The 26,871-nt window shown below is 31.1% G+C and overlaps 3 protein-coding genes across 3 annotated transcripts; 1 reads left to right on the plus strand and 2 right to left on the minus strand.

The window, feature by feature from the left end:
* Window positions 1-3,187, minus strand: LOC125820665 (uncharacterized). Its single transcript, XM_049500085.1, has 9 exons — window positions 3,008-3,187; window positions 2,532-2,608; window positions 2,052-2,280; window positions 1,612-1,766; window positions 1,466-1,511; window positions 1,293-1,384; window positions 1,096-1,192; window positions 402-458; window positions 1-145 (listed from the first exon to the last, which is right to left on the minus strand). The coding sequence occupies exons 1-9, from the start codon at window positions 3,143-3,145 to the stop codon at window positions 35-37; spliced, it is 1,002 nt and encodes a 333-aa protein (XP_049356042.1). The 5' UTR covers window positions 3,146-3,187; the 3' UTR covers window positions 1-34.
* A 7,878-nt stretch (window positions 3,188-11,065) lies between these two features.
* LOC125820686 (ethylene-responsive transcription factor TINY-like) lies at window positions 11,066-11,888 on the plus strand. The gene has a single exon (XM_049500107.1). The coding sequence runs from the start codon at window positions 11,066-11,068 to the stop codon at window positions 11,828-11,830; it is 765 nt and encodes a 254-aa protein (XP_049356064.1). The 3' UTR covers window positions 11,831-11,888.
* Window positions 11,889-21,500: 9,612 nt separating this feature from the next.
* Window positions 21,501-26,540, minus strand: LOC125820820 (ruBisCO large subunit-binding protein subunit beta, chloroplastic-like). The gene is made up of 14 exons (XM_049500257.1): window positions 26,454-26,540; window positions 25,231-25,475; window positions 25,006-25,131; window positions 24,579-24,716; window positions 24,389-24,484; window positions 24,021-24,263; window positions 23,682-23,916; window positions 23,427-23,596; window positions 23,270-23,347; window positions 23,100-23,171; window positions 22,893-22,997; window positions 22,677-22,769; window positions 22,496-22,588; window positions 21,501-21,677 (listed from the first exon to the last, which is right to left on the minus strand). The coding sequence occupies exons 2-14, from the start codon at window positions 25,459-25,461 to the stop codon at window positions 21,501-21,503; spliced, it is 1,857 nt and encodes a 618-aa protein (XP_049356214.1). The 5' UTR covers window positions 25,462-25,475; window positions 26,454-26,540.
* Window positions 26,541-26,871: the final 331 nt, after the last annotated feature.

The following is a 26,871-nucleotide window of genomic DNA, read 5'->3' on the forward strand; positions in this document are numbered from 1 at the left end:
ACAAATGAATAATATACATCTGCAGCAAAAGTAACTAAGCTACAGTCTGAGAATGAGTGTCAGGTGGTGTCAATCTACACACATGGGGGTGTTGAACTACCACTAAAACTGAATTCTTTAAAGTTCCTTTCTTGGGTGAAGTTGGCTGCAAGATTAGAATTCAATTTCAGTTCAGATACCAAATATCATCCGTTGAACAAAAATAATAGTGAACAATATGAAGATTATAAACCATTCTGCCAAGAAACATGTGTAGGAAACAAATTGGCTAGTCGAAATTGTAGAAACTTGAATCAAGTTCTAATTGGCAGTTAGTTAATACAATAACACCAAGAAGAAGTTATGAAAATGATGAGAGATGGGGGGAAACTTGAGAACAAATCTCATGAATGAATACTCACCACGCCTATATGCCATCCATGAGTACTGAAGTCCTTAAAAGTAGCTGCATCCATTTCCTGCAGTATCACAACTGAAGATTAGAGGTTTGGGGATTCATTCAAGCAGTATATGTACAAGTAGATATTATGAGTTATACTCCTGAATCCAGCTCCAATACAAACCATATGCCTACCTTAAAGTTTCTTTAATTCATGATGCTGCTAATTAAAATCAAAATAGTCAATTACAAGCAGCTATGGAAACTACAAAATGTTAAATGTTCAGGAGAGGCTGCACTGAATTACAAATAAGAATTTATATGAAAAATTGGAGAGGGGACTAAGGGAACACATGTTTATTCTATATGTAGCTATTCCTTGCTGGTGGTAGTTGTTAGGGGTAAAGTTTCGAATAAAGATCTGGCTAAGGTCTTCCAAATGCGTGGGGAGAAGGCGCGAGAAATTGAAAGAGAAAGGACAACGTTTAAAAGTTTCTTCTTTATCATATCTGACTATTTAGAAATCATTATGTACGGATCAAGTTTCTCTTTTATCTCCCTTGCTCTTGTCAAACAAGGAGATGATGATCATCTCATTCCACTTCCACTTTTTTTTTTTGCTAATATCAAACCTTAGACAAAAGATAGACAATATTCACCAAGATCAGCCAACTCTAAGCAAGGCAATTAGAATTATGGTATCAAAGGACACTTACAATGCTATAAATAGGAGGTACCATTCTCTCCCCGAGAGACTTTATTACAGGCATAACAGAAAAGCGTGGTGCTAAGTCTTTTGACCTGAAGGTCCACCTGAGGTAAATAAAATATTAATGATATTCTCAGATTACAACTTGATAAGGAATTCTTTCTACTAAAATAAACCCGAAAACTGGCAGAAATTTTCACTTACCCAATGTAAGAGAGTATACAAAACTGTGCCCATTCTCGAACCAACAATCGGAGCCAGTAGTTACCTATTGAATTGTCGACGTTTATAAGAATCTGAAAATTAAAATACCTGATTATCACAAGATTTTAAAGTAAAACTAACTACTAAAAACAAATAAAGGTGGGTGTCAATACCGCCAGTTCTGCCACAGCCATCATATGCATTGCATTTTGAAATTTTCTGGATAATCACATAGATAAAGAGTTAAAACCCAATAATTCATGAGACACTGAGTCCAGAAATATAGGATACCATATTAAAATTAGTGAATATTGCATACTTGAGCATTGTATACTTTGTGTAGATTGCTTCATGCATTGCAGGGATTTCCTCATCCTCTATAAAGGTCAACTGTTCTTGCAGAACTATTAAGTTCTGCGATATGTGCTTAAATATTACATAAAATGAAATGACATAGCCAACTGTAAGGAGTACCTGTATTACATACGTAACAGAAAATTAATATCATGTGTGAAAACAATAAAGAAGTTGGCAATGCTACACAACTAATTTGTATTGTTAAAAAGAAATTAAATGAAAAAAACAGTGCAGTAGGCAGTACTGCACAACTAATTCACAGTCTGACAAAGAAATTAAAACAAAACAATAATGCAGTAGGCAATGCTGCACAACTAATTCATAGTGTGAAAAAGAAATATAACGATAATGCAAAACGCAATGCAGCACTCTTTCAAAGTCAGAAGAACCTAGTAGACTCACAGAGAAATAAGGTACAGAAGCTCTGTAGCCGACATGAGTCAAGTAGAAAATACATCCAAGAGCAGCTGTGATGCGGCGCTCTTGTATTGAAAGACGCTCACACGTGATGCAATATCCATTAGAAATGAGCAAGAACGAAACAAAAGTTACTGTTTGGAACAGAATTCCAGTAACATAGACACCAAATGATATCCACAGTGAGCATACATGATGATAAAAGCATGAATACCTGCAAGGCAACATCAAATAGAAGAACAATAAGAAAAAAACAAAACCTCCAATGAGCAAGTTTAACTTCACAGCGACTTTATACACGGTAGTTGTTTCGTTCGAGAAATAGAGCACAGAACTATTGAGCAGGCGGTTAAGGTAATCAAATTGAAGTGGAAATCGAATTTTCATAAATTTGCATCAAACAGTCAAATTTGGAGGAAAGCTTCACTTTATACCTAAAATAATAAAAATGACAAAAGGCCTTACCAAAAGAGGAAAGATAGGGTAAGTTGCAGAGTTTTGATCAGTGGAACAGTAGCCAGCGTCCATTGCAATCTGTTCGTCTGTTCTAGTGCACATAAACAACCAAAATTAAACAAATTAGTTTAACAGTTCGACAGTAAAGGATAAATCGGAAATACTATACAGAATTTTAAAAACTGTTAAGTTATTTGCACAAAGAAGACTTCCAAGCGCATAACTCAGATAAATTGATTAACGACGTTACATAAAACCTCGATAAACCGTATAGGCAGCGAATCAATTCGAGTAGCTTATTCATGTATGAATAGCGAAGGAATTATAGCACAAAAATTTCATAATAACACAGCGAAAAATTAAGCCAAAAACTATTGATCAGTAAATGTGTTTTCAGCAATCAGATGCATCAAATTACTCGTTCTCCATAAAAGCGATACTAAAAAGAGGGGGAAAAAGGAGCAGAAAGAGAAAATGAAATAGACCTGAAAATGGCGATTTTTGCAAGTATTGAAAGTCCAGGAACAGACGGAGATGAACCAAATTAGCGTCAAAATAAAATAGAGAGGAGGAAGAGACCGATACTCTTCCTCTATTCTACTGGAATCAGAAGAAATTTCCATTGTGTTCTCTCAGCTAATTTTCATTCTCAACGCCAGGCAATGGCTTTTCTATTTATACGCAAGCAGCACGCACGTTCTCCATTTTAATTTTCTTCTTTTTATCCTTTTCTCTTTTTAAAAAAAATTAAAAAATCAAACTACCATTCTGGTGGTAAAATAGCAATAATTTCCTCAATTTTTTAACGGATTATTGACCTGCTCATCTATTAGCTAGTCAATCCACCTCAACTTATTTCATTCATGAATATTTGGAGTGATATGTAATTCAAATTGCTCAATTAAAAATTTTGTCAAAATAATTACACTGGAAAAGAACATAAAAAATCGCTTAATATTTACTTAATTAAATATGATGTATAATTCATAATTTCCGCTTATTCATTTGGTTCAAAGATTAATCCATGGCTCTAAAAACGACTCAAGCTAAAGTTAATTATTGTTCTTATACAATTCATATGGATTATTGCTCTAGTATTAAGCACTGGAGATTGATTTATTCAATTCAAAGTTTAGTAACTTCTTCAACATTTTTATATAACTTATACTACTTTGCAATAGAATATAGATAGTGAGAAACTTCTCTAATTTCATATTATTTGTCATTTTATATTTTTACAGGCCTTTTGAAAAAAAAATGAAACGTCTTTAATATTTGTCTAAATATTTCTTTTATCTCTCTTAAAATGTTACACTTAATTAACTTCACAACTTAAAAACAAAATAAATAAGGCGAACGGGTGAGTAACGCATAAAAACATGTTCTTAAAACGGAAACAACAATTAAAAACGATTGCTAATACCCTATAGTCTGAGGAGCAAAAAGGGGAAATCCGCCCATTTCTTATTTTTCTAAAACGTCAAATATTTGAAAAACAAATATCTTAACAAAACAACTACTATTTGAGACACCTTTTTTTTAATGTTGGTCAAACTATACAAAACTCATGAGATAGCTACATTAGTAAAGTTTCAAATTAATGGGTGGAATAAAGTAGTTGAAAGTGCGTGATGATGTTGTGATGCAACGAAACCATTTTTTCTCCTTATAAAACAGACGTGCTAAGCTGCTAAAACTTCGTGCTATGTTATCTAACCGAAACATTCAAACAGAATATATGTATGTGACACGCATTCCAAAGAAAAAAACAGAAAATATTGATCAACCACTATAACAATGTTTATTCTAATTAATTAAAGCTTATATTCCTCATGAAATTTATTTTTAGTTCTTTTATTATAAAATGCCTTTTATAATATGATAATTTATTAATGGATTTTTAATAAATTATGGTTAGAGAATTTAATTAGGGGTATGTGGATAGGGAGGAAGATATCAATTGATCAACAACTTGCATACTTTTGGGGAAATTAAGGGGCGACTAAGCAACTCCTTCAAAATTTAATTAAAGGTTTAACTTACGTAGTTATGCAGCACAATGATCTCAACTATATTAGTTGAACAAACTCACTTTAGTCCATCCCACTCCATTACCATATGTTGCTGAGGTTAACAAAAATAAAAAATTAAGGGAAATAAAACTTTCAAATGTTTTTAATTAAGGCGCGAAAATGAATGGGGATTAAGTTAATATATAAACGATAATTGACCCGTTCAAAAGTTACTTGAGTTGAAATGACTTGGATTGAAATGAGCTAAAGTTGGGTCATAATCCAACCCATCTAATTCATACTAAATTAATTTTTTTTGTTTGAGTACTTAATAATATTATCTCTGATAATAATTTATTCAAGTTCCCATAGTTTTTCCTTGAGGACTTCTGGATATACATATTTAACTTGGATATTGCTAATATATTCAAATTGACAATATATTGAATTCTAGATGTCAGATTATATTTATTTATTATAACAAATAACATGCCTTATTTTTAAGAATACAAATCTCACTTTTTACGAAAGATTACATGTAAATATCTTTTGGATATCAAATATTCTCTCAAATTAAATTGGGTATTCAAAAACAAATAATGAGCTCCTACGACAAAACTTTACACGTGAAACGATGAACGACCTTAAGGAAATTAAGTCACAAAATCCTGCGATGAAGAAAATTGAGAACATAATAAATTGATGAAAGATTCCATCAAGTTCTTTTTCGTGCAAATTAAACTCTAAACTATGCGCAAAAAAGGCAAGCAAAAAGAAGGTGACTATTATAAAACAAACTTCAATATCTAAAATTATAATGTTATTAATCGCGAAACACTTTTAATCAGCTAATCGAAAACGGGCTCATAACCTTGTGTAGGGAAACAATCCGATTTGTCAAAAAACAATCAATATTGATCCAAATCATTCAAGACACTTGTTTGATAAATAAATGCACGTCTTTGTGAAGCTTGAAACATGAAAATAACCATAGAATTATTACCATTCCTTTTAAATTCATCGAGCGTCTTTACACATCACAAGTGATAACTATTGAAATCATGACTATCAATTTTGCACTTGTTAAGCATAATTTGTTTGGTAAATTTGTTGTAAATAGCAAAATCGTAGCCCAAATCCATCAATTCGTCGATAGTATTCTTCAATGTAGCAACTCAAGATCGAGTGAAATTAAACTGTGATATGCCTCTTTTTTCATCTATTGGGACCATTAGAAGCTTAGCATATTCTTTCACGTGCTTCATATTTGATTGAATAATTACAAAAAAAAAAAAAAAAAAAAGAGATTATTAATTATAGTAAATTTTAGGTTTAGCAAACATTAAAATCATATTTGTATGCTATAATTATAGTTTGTATAATTGGGCTATTAATCTGTATATTTCGGTATACATATACATAAAAATTTGTATTTGTATATTTCGGTATACAAACTAAAACATAGTAATTGTATATAAACAAAATTACTACATATATACAACACATATGTATACCGAATGGGTCCATTTGTATATTTCGATATACAAATGGGTCCTGCAATTAATTTTTATACAACACATATGTATACCGAATGGGTCTATTTGTATATTTCGGTATACAAATGGATCCTGCGATTAATTTTTATACAACACATATGTATACCGAATGGGTCTATTTGTATATTTCAGTATACAAATGGGATGACAAAAAACATGGAATGTTTGCTGCGAATTACAAATAAAAGAAAATATGGCTATAACATTTAATTTGAATTAATATTTTGTTATTTCATACATTTTTCCTTATTAATTATGTAACTGTAAAAGGGGATATATATGGATTAGTAAACCTAAGGCCTTATATGTATTTTATAGGCCTATTTGCCTCGGCCCAATTCTAATCAGGCTCTAACAAGGAAACAAGCAAAAGTGTCTTGTGGCCGTGTATTGTCTAGTAAACATTTTTTTGTACGTATAATCGACTTTATCTACTTATAACTTCTAATTCTACGTACTTTTAAATTGTTAGCATAACTTATGTTGGATTGGGAAGATTTAGATTATTATTTTTTTTGTTCACATAAAATTCAACGATGAAATTAATTCTCAATTTTACCAAATTTTGAAACCTCTTCTCGTTTTTTTGGTGACTAAAACTCGCAATCTTAGAATTGATCCACCTGTTCCAATCTTTTTTATCTTTCACATTATTCGGAGTATGGACAGGACAGGTGACTGTAGCCATAAGGGTTTAATAGAAGTAATATTTTTGACAGGCATTAGGGATATAGAGGCCAGTTGTAGTGTACGGCAAATAGAATTAGTACAATCGAGGCAAATTTGTCGTTTTAAGGGGAAGTGGCATTTGAATAAAAAATAATTATTTCATCCGTTTGAAAAAGAATGACATAATTTTCTTTTTAATCTGTTTAAAAAAGAATGATCCATTTTCTTTTTGATAACACTTTAACTTTAATTTTTCACGCATATTTAAGGTCACACGATTAAAGGACATTTTGGTACATTTGATATATTTAGCTTAGAAGCACAATATTAAAAAGTTTATTTCTTTTCTGAAACTTCGTTCCAAGTCAAATTAGGTCATACTTTTTTAAACGGAGAGAACATGTAAATTGGAGCATGGATCGAGAGTCCAAATGGGGATGAACCTGGCTCTGATACTATGTAAAGATATGACACATGAGGGGAGAATTGCCCAAGTCCATATAAGGAGATCACCAGTCCAATTTTCAACCAATGTGAGACTTTTATCCACTATAACAAGAACTAAACAGAATGGAGAAATAGGGGACAACAAATGAGGACATTGAGATTTTTATGGATTTGGAATGGGAGTTAGTTTATAGGTCAGCATATGTTAAGGACTCGTGAGTTTATTTTCTAATTGATGGTCCTGTGGGTGTATGATATACATTAATTTGGCATACATATTGAATATGTATTCTAGAGCTATATAAAAATGGTATCATGCAAACGAAAAAAAAGGAATAGAAAATGGTTACATGCAAATATATTATGTCAATTCTCTTTGTTACTTGACCTAATGTCTAGTCTCAAGTATTTTCTTTCGATCGAATGAGTCCATGTTACTGGAACAAGACGGGAAGATCTCTACTATATTTAGATATATTTTCTTCTCTTTTAGTAACTTGGGAATAAATTTCAATAGCATGACGATAAACATTGTCCTTATAATGTTCATCACGCAAATTTAGTTAGACTTACAGTTTTAATTTGAACTTATTAAAATGTGACTAGTTTGAAAGTCCTAGCATACAAGTCTTGTTAATATCACCAACATGGATTGTGGTGCACTGGTGGGAGTGTTTTACCCTTAATCAAAGGTCTCGAGTTCGAGCCCTGGGTATGGAGAAAATCATGTTGGGAGCGCCACCCCCGAATGGGCCATGCAGAGCGCGATCTGAATTTAATCGAAGTTCCAATGTGGACTCCGGACACCAGGTGTGAAACCAAAAAAAAAAAAAAGTCTTGTTAATATCTCGTGATATTATTTGTATTATTTTTTAGTATCTTCATCATTCTCGAATCTTAAGAAATAGTCACACTCACCCACCAAAACACACAATTCATGTATATAGTAGTTATTAATTATTTATATCCTTTATTCTTGTGAAAGTCAATAGACTTCAAAACTATACTTTAAAAAAAATACTATAAATTGATATTCTTCACATATCAATATGATTAAAAAATAAAGATATCTTAAAATGTTCATAAAATTCATAAAAAGTTTAAATTTTTGGCTTTCATTTTTCTAGTTTTTATTATAGAACAAAAGGCAGTAGTAATTATTTTCTTTCTTTGTTCAGAAAATGGTCAAAAAGGGTGCCAACTTTGCCGCTATCTGTGCAGTAAATAGTTTGATTTTATTCTCTGTTCCAGGAGAGAAGGAAAACATATCACGAGCTAGAAATATGGAGATTGTAGATATGGTCAGAATATTTTTTAATACTAATATTTTTTTGAAGTTTGAACAAGTATAGTAACGGACAAATTTAAAAAAGTATTGTACAAATTCCAACGGATACATGAATGAAAGATACGTGTATGGACTATTAATGAAGTATTTGTTTTACCAAAAGGAAATTAACAGTAAATTTACTTGAAACGTATATGCTTGAAAAAAGAAGAACAAAAAATCTTATTGGTAGTGTGGGACATTTTTTCTTTTGCCTTTTGGTACACAGAATATATTGTTGGGAACCTTTTTGTTCAATAGCTAGCTGACCCATTCTACTTGAGAGTTGAGGGTCCACTTATCACTTGCCCATACTCAAGGGTAAGGCTAATAAGTCATTATTTTTGGTCAGTTCCTTCTCATATGAGATACTAAGAGAGTCATCACAAGGAACAAATTATTTTATTACTCCCTTCGTCTAACAAGAGTCGTCCACTATACTAAGCTAACATTTGGCCATTATATATTCCAAATATTATTTAGGTAAAAATTTGGGTGAAATTTCACCATGTGTTTGATCATAATATTTAGGAAACATATTTCACTTTTCTAAGAAATATAATTTATACCCATAAGTTTTAAAAAACTATCAAATATAACCACATGTTAGTATTACATAGCAAGATAGAAACATCGACGTAACAAGATTCTTGAATTCCGTAACAATTCAATTAGATCTTTGTTGCAACAAATAACAAGTAGTGTCCATGACATTGGAGCAATGTGGTAGTTCGGGGTGAGTGCAACAAGCATCATTCCATACATTGTGAAGTAGATGAATCACATGACTTTATTACCCCGAGTCGATTGTTCGTCATTTTCATCAACAATTATTATATAATCAATTTCATATTCACCCGAATATTCCATCATTGCTTTGGCGTTCACGTTAAAAAATTATGTAATGCAACACAAGCAACTACTATAGAGGATGATTTTATAAAAATAAATAAAAGTTTGATGTAGAATTTGAATTTTTAAAAGCTCTCAAATAATCATATTTAGCTCATATACTGGTTTTTTCTAGTAATTGGAAAGTTGGGTTATTTATCAAAAATATTTGTCAAATAATGGCAAATTGTATGGACAAACACTATTTGCCAACCCCCCCCCTCCCCCCCCCCCCCCCCTCAAATTTTACTTAGAAAATCTATGGCCAAACGGATCCTACAAATAGTTGTTCAACAATACAACAATACTTGTCTAGTTTAGAAAATCATGAGATAATTTGCCTTTTTTGTCTATTGTACCCTTGCGATTAAATACTACTCACTATGTCCCTAATTACTTGTCCACTTTTAAATTGACACATCTATTAAGAAAATAATAATTGACATACTGAGTTTACCATTTTACCCCTATTAATGATAAAGTGGATGAATTAAAAACTTAAGAGTTTCAAGAAGTTCTACATTTTTCAAAGCAATTAATTGAGGGTATAATAGGTAAAAAAAAAATATTTTTTCTTAATTTATCAAAATGGACAAGTAATTAGGGACAGGGGGAGTATTTATCATCTAACACATTTCTCAAAACATTAAATTTAATAAAGTCAAAGAATAAAATAGTAATATTACTTCTATTATTTATTGTTTCTTTAAAATAGAAAGAATATATAAAAGTAATTAAACTTACCTAAAATGTAGTGCTTTTACGAATCCATTAAAGTGGATAAAATCTAGTGACCATATGGATTGTTGATTTGTGAAGTTGGTATTAATAAATATTAAATTTTGTATGAAATATATTGTAAATTTTTTATCAAATTTAGAGAGTAGTTTTTTAAAATTAGTTGACTTAACTATGGTTATGACATTTGTTAATATAATATAATCTTGATGAAATGGAGGGAAGGGATAATGGAGGGGAGCCGGATCCCATTGAATGGGAGGCTTCTCCATTAAAAGTTCACCCATTTTCAATAAATTCTAACCCCATATTTTTTTTAAATTTTATTTCCCATGTGATATAATATTTGAGTTATATTAAATTTAAATTTACACATTATAAAATTTATTTTTAAAGGCGGATCGGATTCTCAACATTTTAATTCTCAGGGACTCAAACCTAATTTTTTTTTTTTTAATTAAGAAAGAAGATATATCGACCATCGCGATGTTGTACTATAGTTTTGTATTGTGTATTGGTACGTTAGTTAGTATTATAGTGGTTTTGTAGTGTTAAAAGTGAGAAACAATGTCTACTACACATCACATCACATCACATCAGTATTGAAGTAAATTAGTCTGTTTTCGCTATAAAAACGCCCGCTCCCACACCTATCAATACCCAACGGGCACTTCCAAAATTTTGTCTTTTCTCTCATCTTTCACTTTCATTCTTCTATCTTTTTCTAGCAATTTTCATACTCTCATTCAACAATATAAAATAGTATATGAACTCTTTTTTGTCATTCAATATATAGAACTCTTCCCCACCCAAAAAGGAAAAAAAAAAATTACTACAAAAAATATTGCATTAACCGACTTGTATTAAGAGCTTCACGGGATAACTGTTTCTGTATTTTCATTAATGGCGGAAGTTGAAGTACAAATTTCAGAAACAGAGAGCTCTTGTAATACTAATACCTCTGTCTCTTCTTCTTCGTCTTCATTGTCCGCGGATTCCATGCACAAGTCGGTTTTTGATTCGTCAAAGAAATTACCGAAAGGGAAGAAACGGCCGACGAAGCGAACGAAGAAACAGAAGGCTATTACTAATAGTGAGAGTAGACATCAAACTTACAGAGGAGTTAGGATGAGAAGTTGGGGAAAATGGGTATCTGAAATTCGTGAACCGAGGAAGAAATCACGTATTTGGCTCGGTACTTATCCTACAGCAGAAATGGCCGCTAGGGCACATGATGTTGCAGCGGTGAGTATAAAAGGAAATTCCGCCATTCTCAATTTCCCTCATCTAATCGACTCGTTGCCTCGTCCATTGTCAAATTCACCTAGAGATGTTCAAGCTGCTGCTGCTAAAGCAGCATCAATGAGGGACCCACCTTCTTCAGCCTCATCGTCCTCGTCCTCGTCCTCATCCTCAACAACAACAACAACAACAACATCAACGGGATCTGAAGAGCTTTGTGAGATTATTGAACTGCCTAATTTAGCAGAAAGTGACGATTCAAAAACTGAGTTGCGGCCGAGTGACTCAGTTGAAGGACTGCTGTACTCGCCGTGGTGGGCAGATCACAGTACAGATTTTTGTGGTTATTTTCTGGAGCAGTCTGCAGCTGGCGCTGGGGAAAGTTTAATTTCTTGCAGCTTTGAGACACTGAAATGGGCTTGTTAAAAGCTGATCATAATGGAGCTTTTAGGACTCAGAACTCTGGGCTTTGCTCTGTTTTTTTTTTTTAATTATGGATTTTTTTGAGTATCTGTCGAATAGTAGTTACTGTTTTAGTAAATATACTTAAGTATCAGTTTAGTTGTGCATAATCATAAAATTTATTTACGGTTTCTTATACATTTGAATATAGAAGAAATATGTCTAATATATATAATTACTACTCTCTCCTTCTCGAGACATTTTTTAGATTTTGAGATTCAAACAAGTGTAAAATTAATCGTAACTTTTTCATGTATCTTTTAAATATTTTAAATTGACAATTATAGTAACTGTGATATTATTTTTTACTTTCCCAATGTATAAATTTTATTATTTAAAAGATTTAAAGAATTTATACTTAAATTTATGATCAAAATTATAATTGTTTGATTTTCGGAAAATTAAAACTGTCACGTAAATTGAGATTGAGAATACTTGAAGGGACAGGTGTTCTGGCCAAAGGTTCTTTTTTTGCAAGAAATTTTTGGCTTTTTACTTTGATTTATATGATTTGACATAAATGAGCTAAATTTTACTAAGACGAAATTGACTAAATTACGTAATTTGGCAGATGTAAAGTTAAAAAAAGATAATTAGCACATCATATAATCAAGGATCCTGTAAATCAAAATATGATGATTATGAGTTGGGACATGCAAGCTCATTGTGACAAATTAGATAAGGACTATTAGTAATTTAGCCTTCACTGATTTAATGTGGTTATTTCATTTTTCCTTTATTATTTTGCCTAAGGTCGTTTTTTTAAAAAAATTTATTTATAGACAAGGCCTCACAAGGCTATTTTTATTAACTAAAGTCTCTGCAGCCTCCATCCTCCTTATTTGTTGAATTATAATGGATATGTTATTGCTTTCCTCCTTATTTGTCGAATTATAATAGATATGTCGTGTTCCTCCTCATTTATTGAATTATAATGAATGTGTCGTTTTTATTTTCCTTAATGAAACCTCGAATTCGACTTTTATCTTTAACAACAATAATAATAGAGCTACAAACCATATCGGATAGATAGGGCCAGCAAATTCTATCAAAGACAAAAATATTCTTCTTTCTTCTTGTCTATGTTTTCTTGGGTAAAATTATTAAGACTTACTTTTTTGACAGAGCTATTTATTCGATAAATAATTGATATAAATGCAAATTAACTTGAATAATACTTTTTTTTAAAAGTGTATAGGGCTGCCAAACAATAAGTCAATGAGATCATGAAAGATATATATATAGAGAAAATTCTAGGACTTTGTTTATAATACTAGATATAGGACCCCGTGCTGGCACGGGGCCCAATATATATATATTTTTTAATTTTAATTTATGTCATATTATGGAATTTGAGAAGTTATTGAAATTTTTATATGATTTTAAAAATATTTTAATTTTTTAGCTATTGTGATTTGTAGTACTTTTTTTTAACTTAATTTTGAAAAAAAATATTTATTACTCTGTTTGTTCTAATTTATGTGGCACAAGCAGAATTTTAAATATTAAGCATTTTTTATATGTCTCTTTAATATATTAAGTTGTTAATTATTGTATTTTATTGTACATTTTGAACCTAATTTTTTAATAATATATGTTATTTGCCATGTCCCAATTTATGTGACATTAATTGATAGATTTGTTAGAGTCGAGAGATTTATTTTGTTAATTATTGTAATTTATAGTTTTTTTTTCCGTCAATTTCAAACAATATATGTTGTTAATTGATAGAATACTTTTAATATAATTTAAAAAAAAATATATGTGTGACTCTCCATGTCCCAATTTATGTGGCACATGTAAAGTTTTGACAATTAACCAAAATTTTAATACATTTAAAAAAATATTTTTAAGTCGTTAAATTTTAAGTAATTTAAATTGTTGTATTATTTATTACAATTTATAATGCTCTTAAAGTAGTTTAAATATTGTACTATTTATTATGATTTATAACACTTTTTTTTTAAATTTATGTCATATTATGGAATTTGAGAAGTTATTGATATTTTTATATGATTTTAAAAATATTTTAAATTGTTAGCTATTGTGATTTGTAGTACTTTTTTTTAACATAATTTTGAAAGTAATATTTATTACTCTATTTGTTCTAATTTATGTGGCACATGCAGAATTTTAAATATTAACCCTTTTTTATGTCTCTTTAATATATTAAGTTGTTAATTATTGTATTTTTTAGTACATTTTGAACCTAATTTTTTAATACCATATGTTATTTTCCATGTCCCAATTTATGTGGCATTAATTGATAGATTTGTTGGAGTCGAGAGATTTATTTTGTTAATTATTGTAATTTATAGTTTCTTTTTCGTCAATTTCAAACAATGTATGTTGTTAATTGATAGATTTTTTGGAGTAGACTATTTTTTTATTAATTATTGTAATTTATTGTTTCTTTTTCGTCAATTTCAAACAATATATGTTTATTATATAATCTATTTTATGTGGTACCAATAGAATTTAGAGACTCAATTAAATTTTTTATATAAGTTTTAAATAATTAAGCTATTAATTATTGTAATGTATAGTATTACTTATATTATTTTTAAATATATTTAAATATTATATGTTAGGTTTTTTATCCTAATTTATATGGCATTGATAGAATTTAAAGTGTCAAATAATTGTTAATTAGTGTAATAGATAATATGGAGTATTTAAGTCATTTATAGTATAGTAATTAATATATAATATGTAGTATTTAAGTGTTATATTATGGAATTTGAGAAGTTATTGAAATTTTTATATGATTTTAAAAATATTTTAAATTCATAACTATATATTTCAATGTACAAGATTTTGATAAAATAAAATCTTTAAAGTTAAATTATAATGTTTTTGAAATTTAAATTATTAAAACATATATAATGATTTTATAGAAAAAAATAATATCATATAAAATTAAATGAAAAGGATAATAAATTCAACTTTTACCATGATAAGGTTGAAAAATATTATTTAAGTGGAAGGAGGTGGGGTCCACTTATATATTTTATATAGTAAGTATTGGACATTTGTAATGATTTAATTGGGACAATGATAGTAAATCCTAGACTCTTCTAATATATACTAATATAATTGACATAGAAAAACATAGATGGTCAAAAGTCACTTTCGAAGTTCAAAATGAAAGTCATTTTCTTGTTTTTTATCCTTTGGGCACATAGATAGACAAAATGGATGACAACTTTTCTATTTTAATTTAATCATTTATGGAGAACTTTTTAATATAACTTATGCTTGTGGGTTTTGTTTTAAACAAATAGTGTGATTTGGTGGTAGTTCAAAATTTTCAATGACTCGATGATAAAAAAAAAAAAGTTCTTTAAGTGGGCAATCATTATGTACCCTTGGCCTTTAATATTTACATCCACGTATTTGATTACAATTATGTTTTCTTCTCAAATTACTAGTATTTGATTGAAGTCGACATTTTTAATTTAGTTATTAGGATTATACATGCTTCTTCCTAATTCGTGCATTTTCTTCATTTTTGTCTTGTCGATACTTTAATAAATTAAATTTCAATAATGCTAACATCCATTAATCTCCAAATTTATTTCTTCCACTTTGTAATTATGTTTTGTACGGGCCTTAAATTATTCAAATTGTCCGATCAGTTGAGATAAATACCTCTAAGTCGGGAGCGGATCTAGCTAGGTGGGGATTCATACGAACCTCATCGTCAAATAAATATATATTGTATATATAGGGGGATTCTTTTTTCATAAACTTGAATAATCTAAATAAGAGACTAGAGGTTTATTTAGTGATTAAAGAGTTCAAATTCACCTTAAAATTTCAAATTCAAATCCTAACCATTTGATTTAACATTTTTATTTTTATATTTATTTTTCAAACTTTTTTAGTGAAAATTCTGAATCTACTACTACTCTAAATAAATAAAGATTATCTAGGATGCTTTAATATTATCCCCATTGTGAAGAAAAAGCCTTGTTTTTGTCCTTTACTTTTGACGGTTGAACGAAGCTTAATCTTAAGATATTTATAAAATTATAATAGAAAGTTGAGCAATAAATTTGTAACTATTTTTTTTTTTTGAAAAATATGGATACGCATGAAGTTTACTAATTGATCTTAAAATTTTGTTAATGACAAGGGAAAATATATATTTTTTTTTGAAATTGGTAGCATGATGACAAGGGAAAATATGTGACGATATACTAACGATAAAGTGAATGGATAAATTTCTAATTTTCAAAATGGATGCATGATATTTTGGACATCTTCATTTTATACCGTTATTATTTAGTGCGTGAATATGGATGCCTTTAATGTCATTCAAAATAATAATAATAATGTTGACGTGTTAATTTTCGAAAACAAAAAAGTCTTAAGACGATAAGTGCTATGGTATTATAGCCGTTAATGATGAGATTAGCCTTAAGAGAAATAAGTTAGGCAAAGAGATGCAAGTAAAATAAATATAGAAAATCATATAATATAAGATTTATTCTCTTTATTAGTTCATTCAATTTTCAATCAATTAGTCATTCTCCAACGAATTGTATGCAGTCTGCCAAGTTAAAAGATTGATTTAACATTTAGGGAAAGGGAATTAGGGATAATCAAGAATTATCAGAAGTCCTTTCGAAAATGGCAATCTATCTAATTCCTCACAATTATTATTTAATTTCCTTTGAATATAACGAAAATATATCTCGTATAATTTTATAAATATAATTTACAGAAGATAAGATGTGTGTACATAAATCTTATCTCTAACTTCTTGAAATATAGAGATTATTATTTATAAATCTTCGGATCTCGACTAACCTTATCTCTAACTTCTTGAAATAGAGAGATTGTTTTGAATAAATCTTTTGATCTTGACTACTTTATTTTCCTTTGGATATTTTGTTTTTAAAAGAACTTGATGAAGATGCCATAAACGTAGCTACATCCTTGACCAATGGATTATATAACACCGCTGTCAATCTTACGCCATAATTAATCAATTCCTAATCTTATTTATTTATTTACTTATATTTGTATTTATTTATTTAATGCTAATTCAGAATCTTCCTCTCTAACATGACACCTTTCAATTAGTTCCATAAAATTGTATATATTCCAACAGTCAGTTTTTGTTAATTCTTTTAAACTTTTGTCCACTTGCTTTGTGTCCTAAGACTCGTCCACTAATTACCTACTACTCCTCCGTCTACTTTTATTTGTTGTATTAAACTTTTTAAAAGTTTATTTGACTAATTTTCCAAGTTAAATTAGATTACATTAATTTAATATTTTACACAAAAAAATTATATATTCAAAAATTACATAAAAAATTCTATAAATTGCAATTTTTTACATATCAATATTAAAAATTACATCGTAAAATATTAGTCAGAGTTTTTATAGATTGACTCTAAAAAAAAACCATGACAATTAAAAGTAGATGAAGAGAGTACCAATTGATAATTGATCTCTAAATAATTATGATTTAGTATTCTTTTGAAAAAATATTCAATTACATTGGTGAGATTATTATTTTTGGAATCCCAGAAAAATTCGGAATCCCTATTCTTTGGGTGTACACTAGGAAATCCATGACGAATGCAATTCTCTTGAGAAAGTGTGGACGGGGAATAAGTCCCTAATATACCTTATGAGATATATCATCTGATACACCAATTCAATCACCTTTACGTAGACTTTTTCCATTTTTCATCATCATATTACAAGAAGATTTTGTGACTTGGCCATCGATGTAAGTTTCCTAATCGGAAGTCATACGTAGACTTTTTTTTTTCTTTGGTTAAACAAAAACAAAAGAATAATTATCAAAAGCAAATCTAATCACGTTTTAATTCTCATTTCACATTTTGATACGTTCAATATTTTTCAACTAAACTTTTTTTATTTCCTCATGTACCGTTGGTCAAATTTTAGAAAAAACATATATAGTTTATAGTATATATTTTTTAGGAAAGTTACTTTCTGCATAAAACTATATAAATAAGAAAAAATGAATTTTATAATTAGTAGCATGTTGTTTATAGTATATTTATTTTCAGCGCCTTTTTTTTGTTTCTATCATGTCAAAGAGGAGAATATACGATAATAGTGGAAAGAATATGAAGTATTTTAGGCCAAAATACTGGTCGTACTAATCACAAGACCGCCTCAATTTTAAGCCGAAAAGATATTGAAACAAAATGCAACATAAAAGAAAGGACAAAAAACATTATGCACTCTCAATGTTTCATTTTTCTTTTTTTGGTATTCTTGAACTCTTCTGGCACTTGATGTTATCCTCATAGTATAAACATTAGGGGGAAATAGTCAAAATTTGACCCTGTATCATCTAAAGTAGTTTATATTCTTATATTTTCTCCCCGAGCTTTGATCTAATGGTAAGAGCACAACACGTAGCAGTAGACTTGCCTGCAGTAGTGAAATTTTTACAGTGAAAGGGTTTCAGGGAAGAAAAATGTAGTTCTTGGTGAGATGTGTCTGAAAAATGAAGCCTTGGAATTGTTTTTTTTTTATTTTCTTTTGCTTACTAGTCCAATTTCGTTGTTCTTAATGCCACATCATCGCATTGAAGTGGGGACTAATGTCCGGGATATTTTAGTATGATAAGTATAACAAAAGACAAATATAAATTATTTTTGATAATACAATGAGAAATTCAGAGGGTGTCCCACCACCCTTATCCTTATCTTTAAAGCCGCTAACTTTGGTATATGGGTGCATAACAAGAAAGTCACTGTTTCTAACGACATTTATAAAACAAAGAAGCAATTTATCAAATAATAAGAGCATTCAAAATGAAGACAGCCAATTCAATTAACTGAGAAAAGTCATAAGAGAACGGAAGATGCACGTTGCAACCTTATCTGAATAGGTAACGGTACTCCCTTCTTTTTTGGTTTTCCATCCGTTATTCAGAGTCCACATTGAAGCTCAGACTAAATTCGAATCGCGCAGCACTACAGGGTCCATTTGGAGGTGTCCCTCCTAACAAAATTTTCTTCATACCCAAAACTTGAATTCGAAATCTCTAATTAAGGGTGAAACACTCTCATCATGCACGGTTGGTGGTAACAGTACTCCCTTCGATACTGTCGTAATCCCAGTAAAAATTAAAGGTCGAATTGTAAGATAGGCTAGTCAAATCATAACAGGGGACAAAACAGACCAGAGCACACAGTACGGCAGAACATCGTTTTATCCAAAGTTCTATGTATCCCTATTTGCACCAACTATTGGTGAGCTGTTATCATCATACCAAAGATTGGTGCCTTCTTTTGGTATTTATTAATTTACACAAATTATGACATATTCTACAGATAGCTTGCACAACACCACGGACAATTTGCTTGTGAGACATGGAGAAAATTTTTATTATGAATGAGGTACAACTACTACTAGTTGTATGAGGGATTATTATATTAACATTATATTCTGATTCATGGGCCCATACTTTATTTTCCTTCCTGCCCTTTTGTTTCTCTTTTTTACTCTTCTTCTCTTTCTTCATTTCTCTCGTTTTATGTTTTTTTTTTATTTAATTTTATTTTAAAATCAGTTCACCTTCTCCTTCAGTTTATACGAATGAAAATAATTATTATTCTTATACTTATTTGTTTTATAGAATATATTTCCCAAATTATAATTTTCAGTATTATATAATTAAGGTCTCTATACTTAAAGGCTATGAACATAAACAAAATTCAAGTTAATTATTTGAATGGTCACTTATGTCATGAAAATCGATCACTAAAATTATTTTTATTTCTTTTTCTCTCATTTTTCATTTATTGTATTTTCAAAAATTTTGTCTTCATATTTCGTGTCTTTTTTAACTTCTACTTTTAGCACCCATTTAAGCATAAAAAATTATTCATAAAATAATTGTTCACTTTATTTAAAAATTGATTTTTGCCCATGAAAATTTAAAACACAACCTTCTTTTTTTTTAAGGTATATTTTAAATTTGAAAAACATGTTCGTATAATGTGTTTTTTCAACTCACTTTCACTTTTGAAATTGTATTTATATATAATATGAACATTATTTTGAATATTTTTTTTTGCAAAAATAAAACATAGCTCTATTTTCAACTCTAAGGCATATATTTCAATACAGTTAAAAAATATATGAATTATATAGTCAAACACCTAATAATAATCATAACCATGCTTTCTATATTTATTATAACTTCTAAATACTTAATGTGTAATTTTGTAACAAGTGTTTGATATATACACATAACTCTAGTTTTATTAATAATATTTTTGATTAATATTTTATGTAGTTATTTAATGATAAAAATAATCATTTTAAAAAACATTTTCTATTAAAAAAAATTACTTTATTTTATATTTTGGAAAGAACAAAAAATGAGAAAAAGAAGGAAAGTGAAAAGTAAGAAAGAGAAACAATGCCAAAATGGAAAATAAAGAATGGGTCCCGCACAGGTCAAAATATAATATTAATAAAATAATAGCCTCATATAACTAGTATTAGTTGTGCCTCGTACATAATAAAATTTATATGATTTCTTGTCCACAGTATACTTTACTATATAACATAAAAGGAAACTTAAGTCAGGTAGGGGTAACTATCCTTTTCAAATTTTCTATTTGTGACGAAGTGTTGGTTGATCGAAATAGATGTGTGAGCAAACTAGAAGAGAAAATATTAAGATTGAAGGTATTTGAAACAAGGTCAAAGTAGCCTTGTGATAAGGGAGACGAGAACGGTTCAAACATGTGAAGACGGAATGCATAGATGCCTCAATGAGGAGGTGTGAAAGAATATGATTATTATGATTTATGGGTATGAGAAGAGGTAAAAGTAGACTAGAAAAGTGTGGGGGAGAGTGATAAACAAGATATGCATGACTCTCTTGTAGTTCACCAAAGACATGACCTTAAATAGAAAGATATTGCTCGAATATCGTAACCAACTTCTCTTACCTTCACGAGGTAGAAATAAGACTGCACACACACCATTCCACCAGGCCCCACTTGTGTGACTACACTGTGCCGGGTACATTGTTGTAATGGTGTGATGTTGTAACTAGTACTATGTTATTTTCTCAATATATGGTATATGCTACATTATAATGATTTATTGAGCATGGCATTTACCTAACATTGGATTAGAATTTTTTGCTTAAGTTAATATCGACTACTTGGACCGTCACCAGCGTAAAAGGGACAATTTTTTTTTATCTTTTATCAAGTAAAGTAACAATTTCCACTAGAAAAAAAAAACAAGAGGAATAAGTTTGAACAATATTGTTACTTTAATTTTACCATTTCTATCACTGCAAAAATGCAAACTACACCATTTGGGCTTCACTCATGCAAAGCCTACGCTCATAAAATTTCAACTTGGAACAATAAAAAACACTGGCTATTCGGAAATGTGAACTCATCAACATATAAACTCTATGTTGCTAATTAATTCATATTATTCGTAATTTACCGGCATTGCGCTTCAGCATACCAGTTCTCAGCATGTCCTCAAGCCCTTCTTAAACATCTAGGGTCCATAGCCTATTTAACATCAAAATAAAAGAAAGTATTAGTTCAAAAAACTCGCTCATTCAAATGCATCTAAGGTTGTCTATCGTTGGCCTCTACGGTAGAATCAGAAAGGAGGGGGGGAATGGTTGGCCTCTATGGTTAATACCTGAATTGTCCATTGGGTTCCCAGCAACTGCAGGTTCAGGCACCTTGATCTCAGTGACCACAGCATCTGATGTCAAAAAGGTCCTTGCAACTGAAGCAGCATGCTCCAAGCAACATCTTACCACCTAATTTCCACAACATGCAACCCTTAGCTTCCGTAAACAATGAGAAGCAACATGAAAACATCGAGAGCGAAACCTTTAGGATTGAAAATAAGTATTCCCTGGAAGTCATTTATCGATGAATCACAAAAACAAGGAGAAAAAGAACAGATACTTGAATTCTCACAACACAAGCCACCCATTGTATTAATTTTTTCAACATAGACAAAGAATCTCCTAGATGCTATTTATGCCTAATTACAAAAACAAGAAGGAAAAAGAGTAGATATTTAATTGCCGATCACTGGTCGTCCACCAACTCTTGGTAGATGTCCAAATACAAAGAAATGAAAAATGAAATGTCAAAACTTTGGATGTGTTATAATTGGAACACACAGTTGCTACAAATCAGATTTGACAGGTATGTGCCTAACAACAATAAACGATCAGATATGTATAGTTTAAAGTAACAAATATTGATTTTGACAACAAGGGTCATCCTTTAATCACTTCATAATTAGAGATCAATTTCTAAGAAGACTGGAAGGAGACCTTATTGGCAGAGAATTACGACATGTTCAGTTCTACGATTACTAAGAACATAGGATGAAATGTTTACGGACATGACTTTGAGAATACATAGCACAAAAGATATAACACTTAGGCCTAACTTAACCCCAAAAGCTAGCTCATGAGGGGAGGAATACCCAAATCCATATAAGCAAATCATTTGTCCATTCCCGGGACTCTTTAAGTCTCTAACCCACTCTAACATGCATATTGTTGAAATTATCTACACGTTTCTTCGGCATTTGTTTCCCTTGAGACTTCAAGATACTTACTTTTGTAGGATCAATTATACCAGCAGCCATTAAATCTTCATAGTTTCCGGTGGCCGCGTTATAACCATAGTTTGGATTGTCATTGGACAACACCTGAAAATGATAGTAAAACCAGTCAATGTATCTTTGAACTCTCATACAATGCAACATAAACAGTAAGCCCATTTCAATATTGTTGTACCTTCTCAATCACAACACTTCCATTAACACCAGCATTCTTGGCTATTAACTTCATAGGGTAGCGCAAAGCTCTCTTGACAATATCAGCTCCAATCTGCAGTATTGAAAACTGAATTAGTGCCATCCCCGCCTTCAGAAAATTAACATTAACATATGCAAATAATCTTGGTACAACTGTATAAGGAATCTTCCTCAATGAACTAAATAAAAGTAATACCTTTTGTTCATCATTATCAAGAGTTCCTTTAATGTCTTCAACTTTGGCAGCAAGCCGCAATAAGGTGCATCCACCGCCAACTACAATGCCTTCGTCAACAGCTGCCTATGGTTACCAAAGATCAATTTCATTACCACTGTAAGATTATAGTGGTTGGCAAATTCAAATTGAAAGAATGGCCATAATTGCATAGACACTTGAACAAACCTTTGTCGCATTGAGTGCATCCTCTACTCTCAATTTCTTTTCTTTGAGTTCTGTTTCAGTTTGTGCACCAACCTGATATTTCATAATCCCAAATTACGGCAAGAAGAGTATACTTTGAATTACGACAACGAAAAAGATATCATCCTAAAATAAGTGAATCATCAACTGACCTGAATAACGGCAACACCCCCAGAGAGTTTTGCAATTCTCTCATTCAATTTTTCCTTTTCGTAGTCTTGTTCAGCTTCCTGCATGGACAGCCCAACATTGTTTTGTGAAAAGGGCAATTAATTGACCGGCATGAGAAAATATAAGTCAAAGTTCTACCTCAAGAAGTCTTTTAATTTGCGCAACTCTTTTGCTCACTGCATCCTGTGTACTACCATCACCAACAATTGTCGTCGAATCCTTTGATAAAACCACCTTGGCAGCATTCCCTAAGACCTCACTTCCAGCCTGGTCTAGGTATAAACCAACCTCCTCTCGAATGACAGTACCTGAGTGCATATTGCATAATTAAATTTACTTTAAATGTAAACATAGCTTTCGTTGAACAGTGAGATCACTTCATTATGGACAGACCTCCAGTAAGGATAGCAATGTCATCAAGATATTGGCTTTTTCGATCTCCAAAACCAGGAGCTTTGAGAGCAGCAATTTTCAATGCTCCTCTTAATTTGTTCACAACTAGTGTGGCTAGAGCTTCCTGCTCTATGTCTTCAGCGATTACCAATATTGGGTATCCGTTTTTGATTGCTTCTTCCAAAACATTGACTAAATCCCTTGCATTTGTTATCTTTTTGTCTACCAGAAGCAGCTGATTTTTTTTAAAACTAGTTGTCAGCAACACATTCTTTAGCATATCCAGGAAGAGTTTTTTTAAAGATAGCATGCAAGACAAAATGTCATGGTACATCATACCTTGCAGTTTTCATATTCAGCTACCATCTTCTCATTGTCTGTAACAAAGTATGGAGAGATATAGCCACGGTCACATTGCATGCCTTCCACAACAAATAAGTTGTTCTCAGAACCCCGCCCTTCCTCAAGAGTCACTACACCTTTCCTACCCACTTTACTCAAGGCTTCTGCTATCATATTTCCTACTTCATAGTTGTTTCCTGCACTAACCGCAGCTACATCTGCTAGTTCACTGTCCTCAACCTAAAAAGTTATCAGCAACTTTCAAAAATAATAATAGTTGTTCCAAATGAAGTAAAGTTTTGAAAAATTGATGCAGCTGTACTGAATCATAAGTAAAATTTAACATATAATTTTGTAATTTTCACCTCTTTTGACATATTTTTTAGCTCAGAAACCAGGGCTTTGGTGGTCCTATCGATGCCCCTGGCAATCTGAATAGGGTTTGCACCAGCTGCAACAACCTGAATAACCAGCATTAAGGAAGCTATTATCAAATCCCTAACACCATCAAAATCTTGAAATAGCTTGCAAAATTGAAAGCAACTTCTTACAAACCTTAACACCCTCAGTTATGAGCCCCTGTGCCAAAACAACGGATGTAGTTGTTCCATCCCCAGCCAAGTCATTTGTCTTTGATGCAGCTTGTCTCACCAAACTTGCACCAATATTCTCAACAGGGTCTTCTAGTTCAACCTATTGAGCAATTCAGAGCATACATTACAACATATTTATTTCTGCATAGTTCAACCATACCAACAGGACCGAAATACAGCATTTTAAGTGTAATAACAATATCTACTAAAAGAGTACAAAATTTAAAAATGAATTTGTGAATAATATACAGAAGAAATAACAAAGACCAATTCCAGTGCTGATCATGGTAAGTACCAATATATTTCTCTTCGACAAGTCACAACAAACGCATAGCATTTGACAGTTGAGTGCCAGAAGAAAATCAGATATGGAGTTTTTGGAAGTTTACCTCTCTGGCCACAGTAACACCATCATTTACAATTTTCGGAGAGCCATATTTGCTCTCAAGAACTACATTTCTTCCCTTTGGACCAAGAGTTACACCTACTAGATCTGCAAGCTTGTTAACTCCTGCCTGAATTTTGAAGGCCAAGGAATGGCGAGAATTAAATAGGTACAAAAGGATGACGTGTCCATACAAGAGAAATCAATTAAAAATTCCTATCAAGCTTACTTGCAACTTCTTGATGGCAGAACCATCCTGATTGAAGTGTAACTTCTTGGCCATAGCCTGGATCTTGGAATCATTTCTCTTCTTTAAAACTTTATTCTTTCTCCTGCCCCCTAATGAAGTCAAAGATATCCCAGAGAATGAAGACAATGTTTCAGAAGAATTGATGAATTTTTTATCTACTGTCTGGTTTGTGGAAGCAATTGAACACACTGAGGTAAACGTAGCAGCCATGCTCCACAAAATACCTGCAGAATAGGGCATCATTGCCTCAGAAAAGTATATAAAAAAGAGTCCAATGCGTTGAAATCAAACACACTGAAGGTCTGATTGTTCAAACACAAGCACATTCTTGGATTACCAAGAAGGTACTACTGATAGCGTGACTTCATGTATCGGTAGGTCATATTTGGTATGCTTGACAACAGGAATTGGTAGAAACAAGTGCATAGATTATGGACAAATAAAGAGATGCAAGCAGACAGGCTTCGACTTAAAAATCTAAGGCATGGCGCATGGATTGTTGGGCTTATCGGCATCTAGATTCAACCTACAGTCTTTTGGAATCCATCAGGGTGTACTGCAGAAGAGCCTTTGAAGGCAAGACAAGCTCAAGAAAAAATTGTGTGGCAAACATTTAAAAGAATATATCACAACCTTCAATGAAATTTCAAAATGAAAAAAACAACAAATGGCGTGCCTAAGAGCTCATCGAAATGCTCAATCCAAGAGCAAAACTTTCTAGGTTAACACACATACAAAACTAACATTACAGGTTCAATAAGTGTTACACTTCAAGGAGTCCCTACATGTATAAGGAGAGCTAACAAACTAAAGCTATGGATTTTTTAAATCCTAAAAGTTATCAAGCTTATTGTTAAATTACAATACTAATTAAAACTACAGAGAAAAACATCAATAATCAATATTTTTCAGTTAAGTGCTATTAGATAGCGAATTGCCTTGTCTCAAAGGATAAATTATTGAGTACTAAAATGGAACAAGCACAATAAAGCTCGAGATTTCGTTTTCAGAAATAACACAGCAAAATGTAGAATCTCAGTTCAAATAATAATGGATAAATCTATTCAGTAGAAGAATCGCAGTTGCAATCAGTGGAGCAGTAGATTCAAACAGAAAGGAATGCGTTTTCCATTAATGTTTTTGCATCAAAATCAGAAAATAGTATTACGAAAAGCAAGAGGATGAAGAATGAGGAAGAGTACCTGAGAGCTCACTCGCAAAGTGGGTGAATGTGGAAATGGTAGAGCACAAGGGGAGAAGATAAGGCTTCGTTGAAAAGAATTTTTCTAGAAGTTCAATATTTAAACCGCTAACTTAAAAGTCTTAAAGAAAAATTGCAATATAGAACCTTGTAGTTATCGTGCTTTGCAAATTGTCCCTTATGTTTCTTCAAATCTTCATTTCAGTCCGTTTATACTTTATATTCTCCAACTTTTTGAGTAGCACACTAATGCGAGTTCAGTCTAAAAAAATAAATGTTGTTATAAATAAAATATTGAAAGTTAAACAAGAAAGAAAAGAAGAGTAATACTCGTATAAGTTAGAGGAGAGAAGTAATTTTCCTTGAATGCAACTTTCTATCACGTAGTGTCTCTTTTGTAGGGATGAAATTTATAACAT

This window comes from Solanum verrucosum, unplaced genomic scaffold, assembly GCF_900185275.1.
Source record: "Solanum verrucosum unplaced genomic scaffold, falcon-dt-bn FXZP01000117.1, whole genome shotgun sequence".
Taxonomy (NCBI): Eukaryota; Viridiplantae; Streptophyta; class Magnoliopsida; order Solanales; family Solanaceae; genus Solanum; species Solanum verrucosum.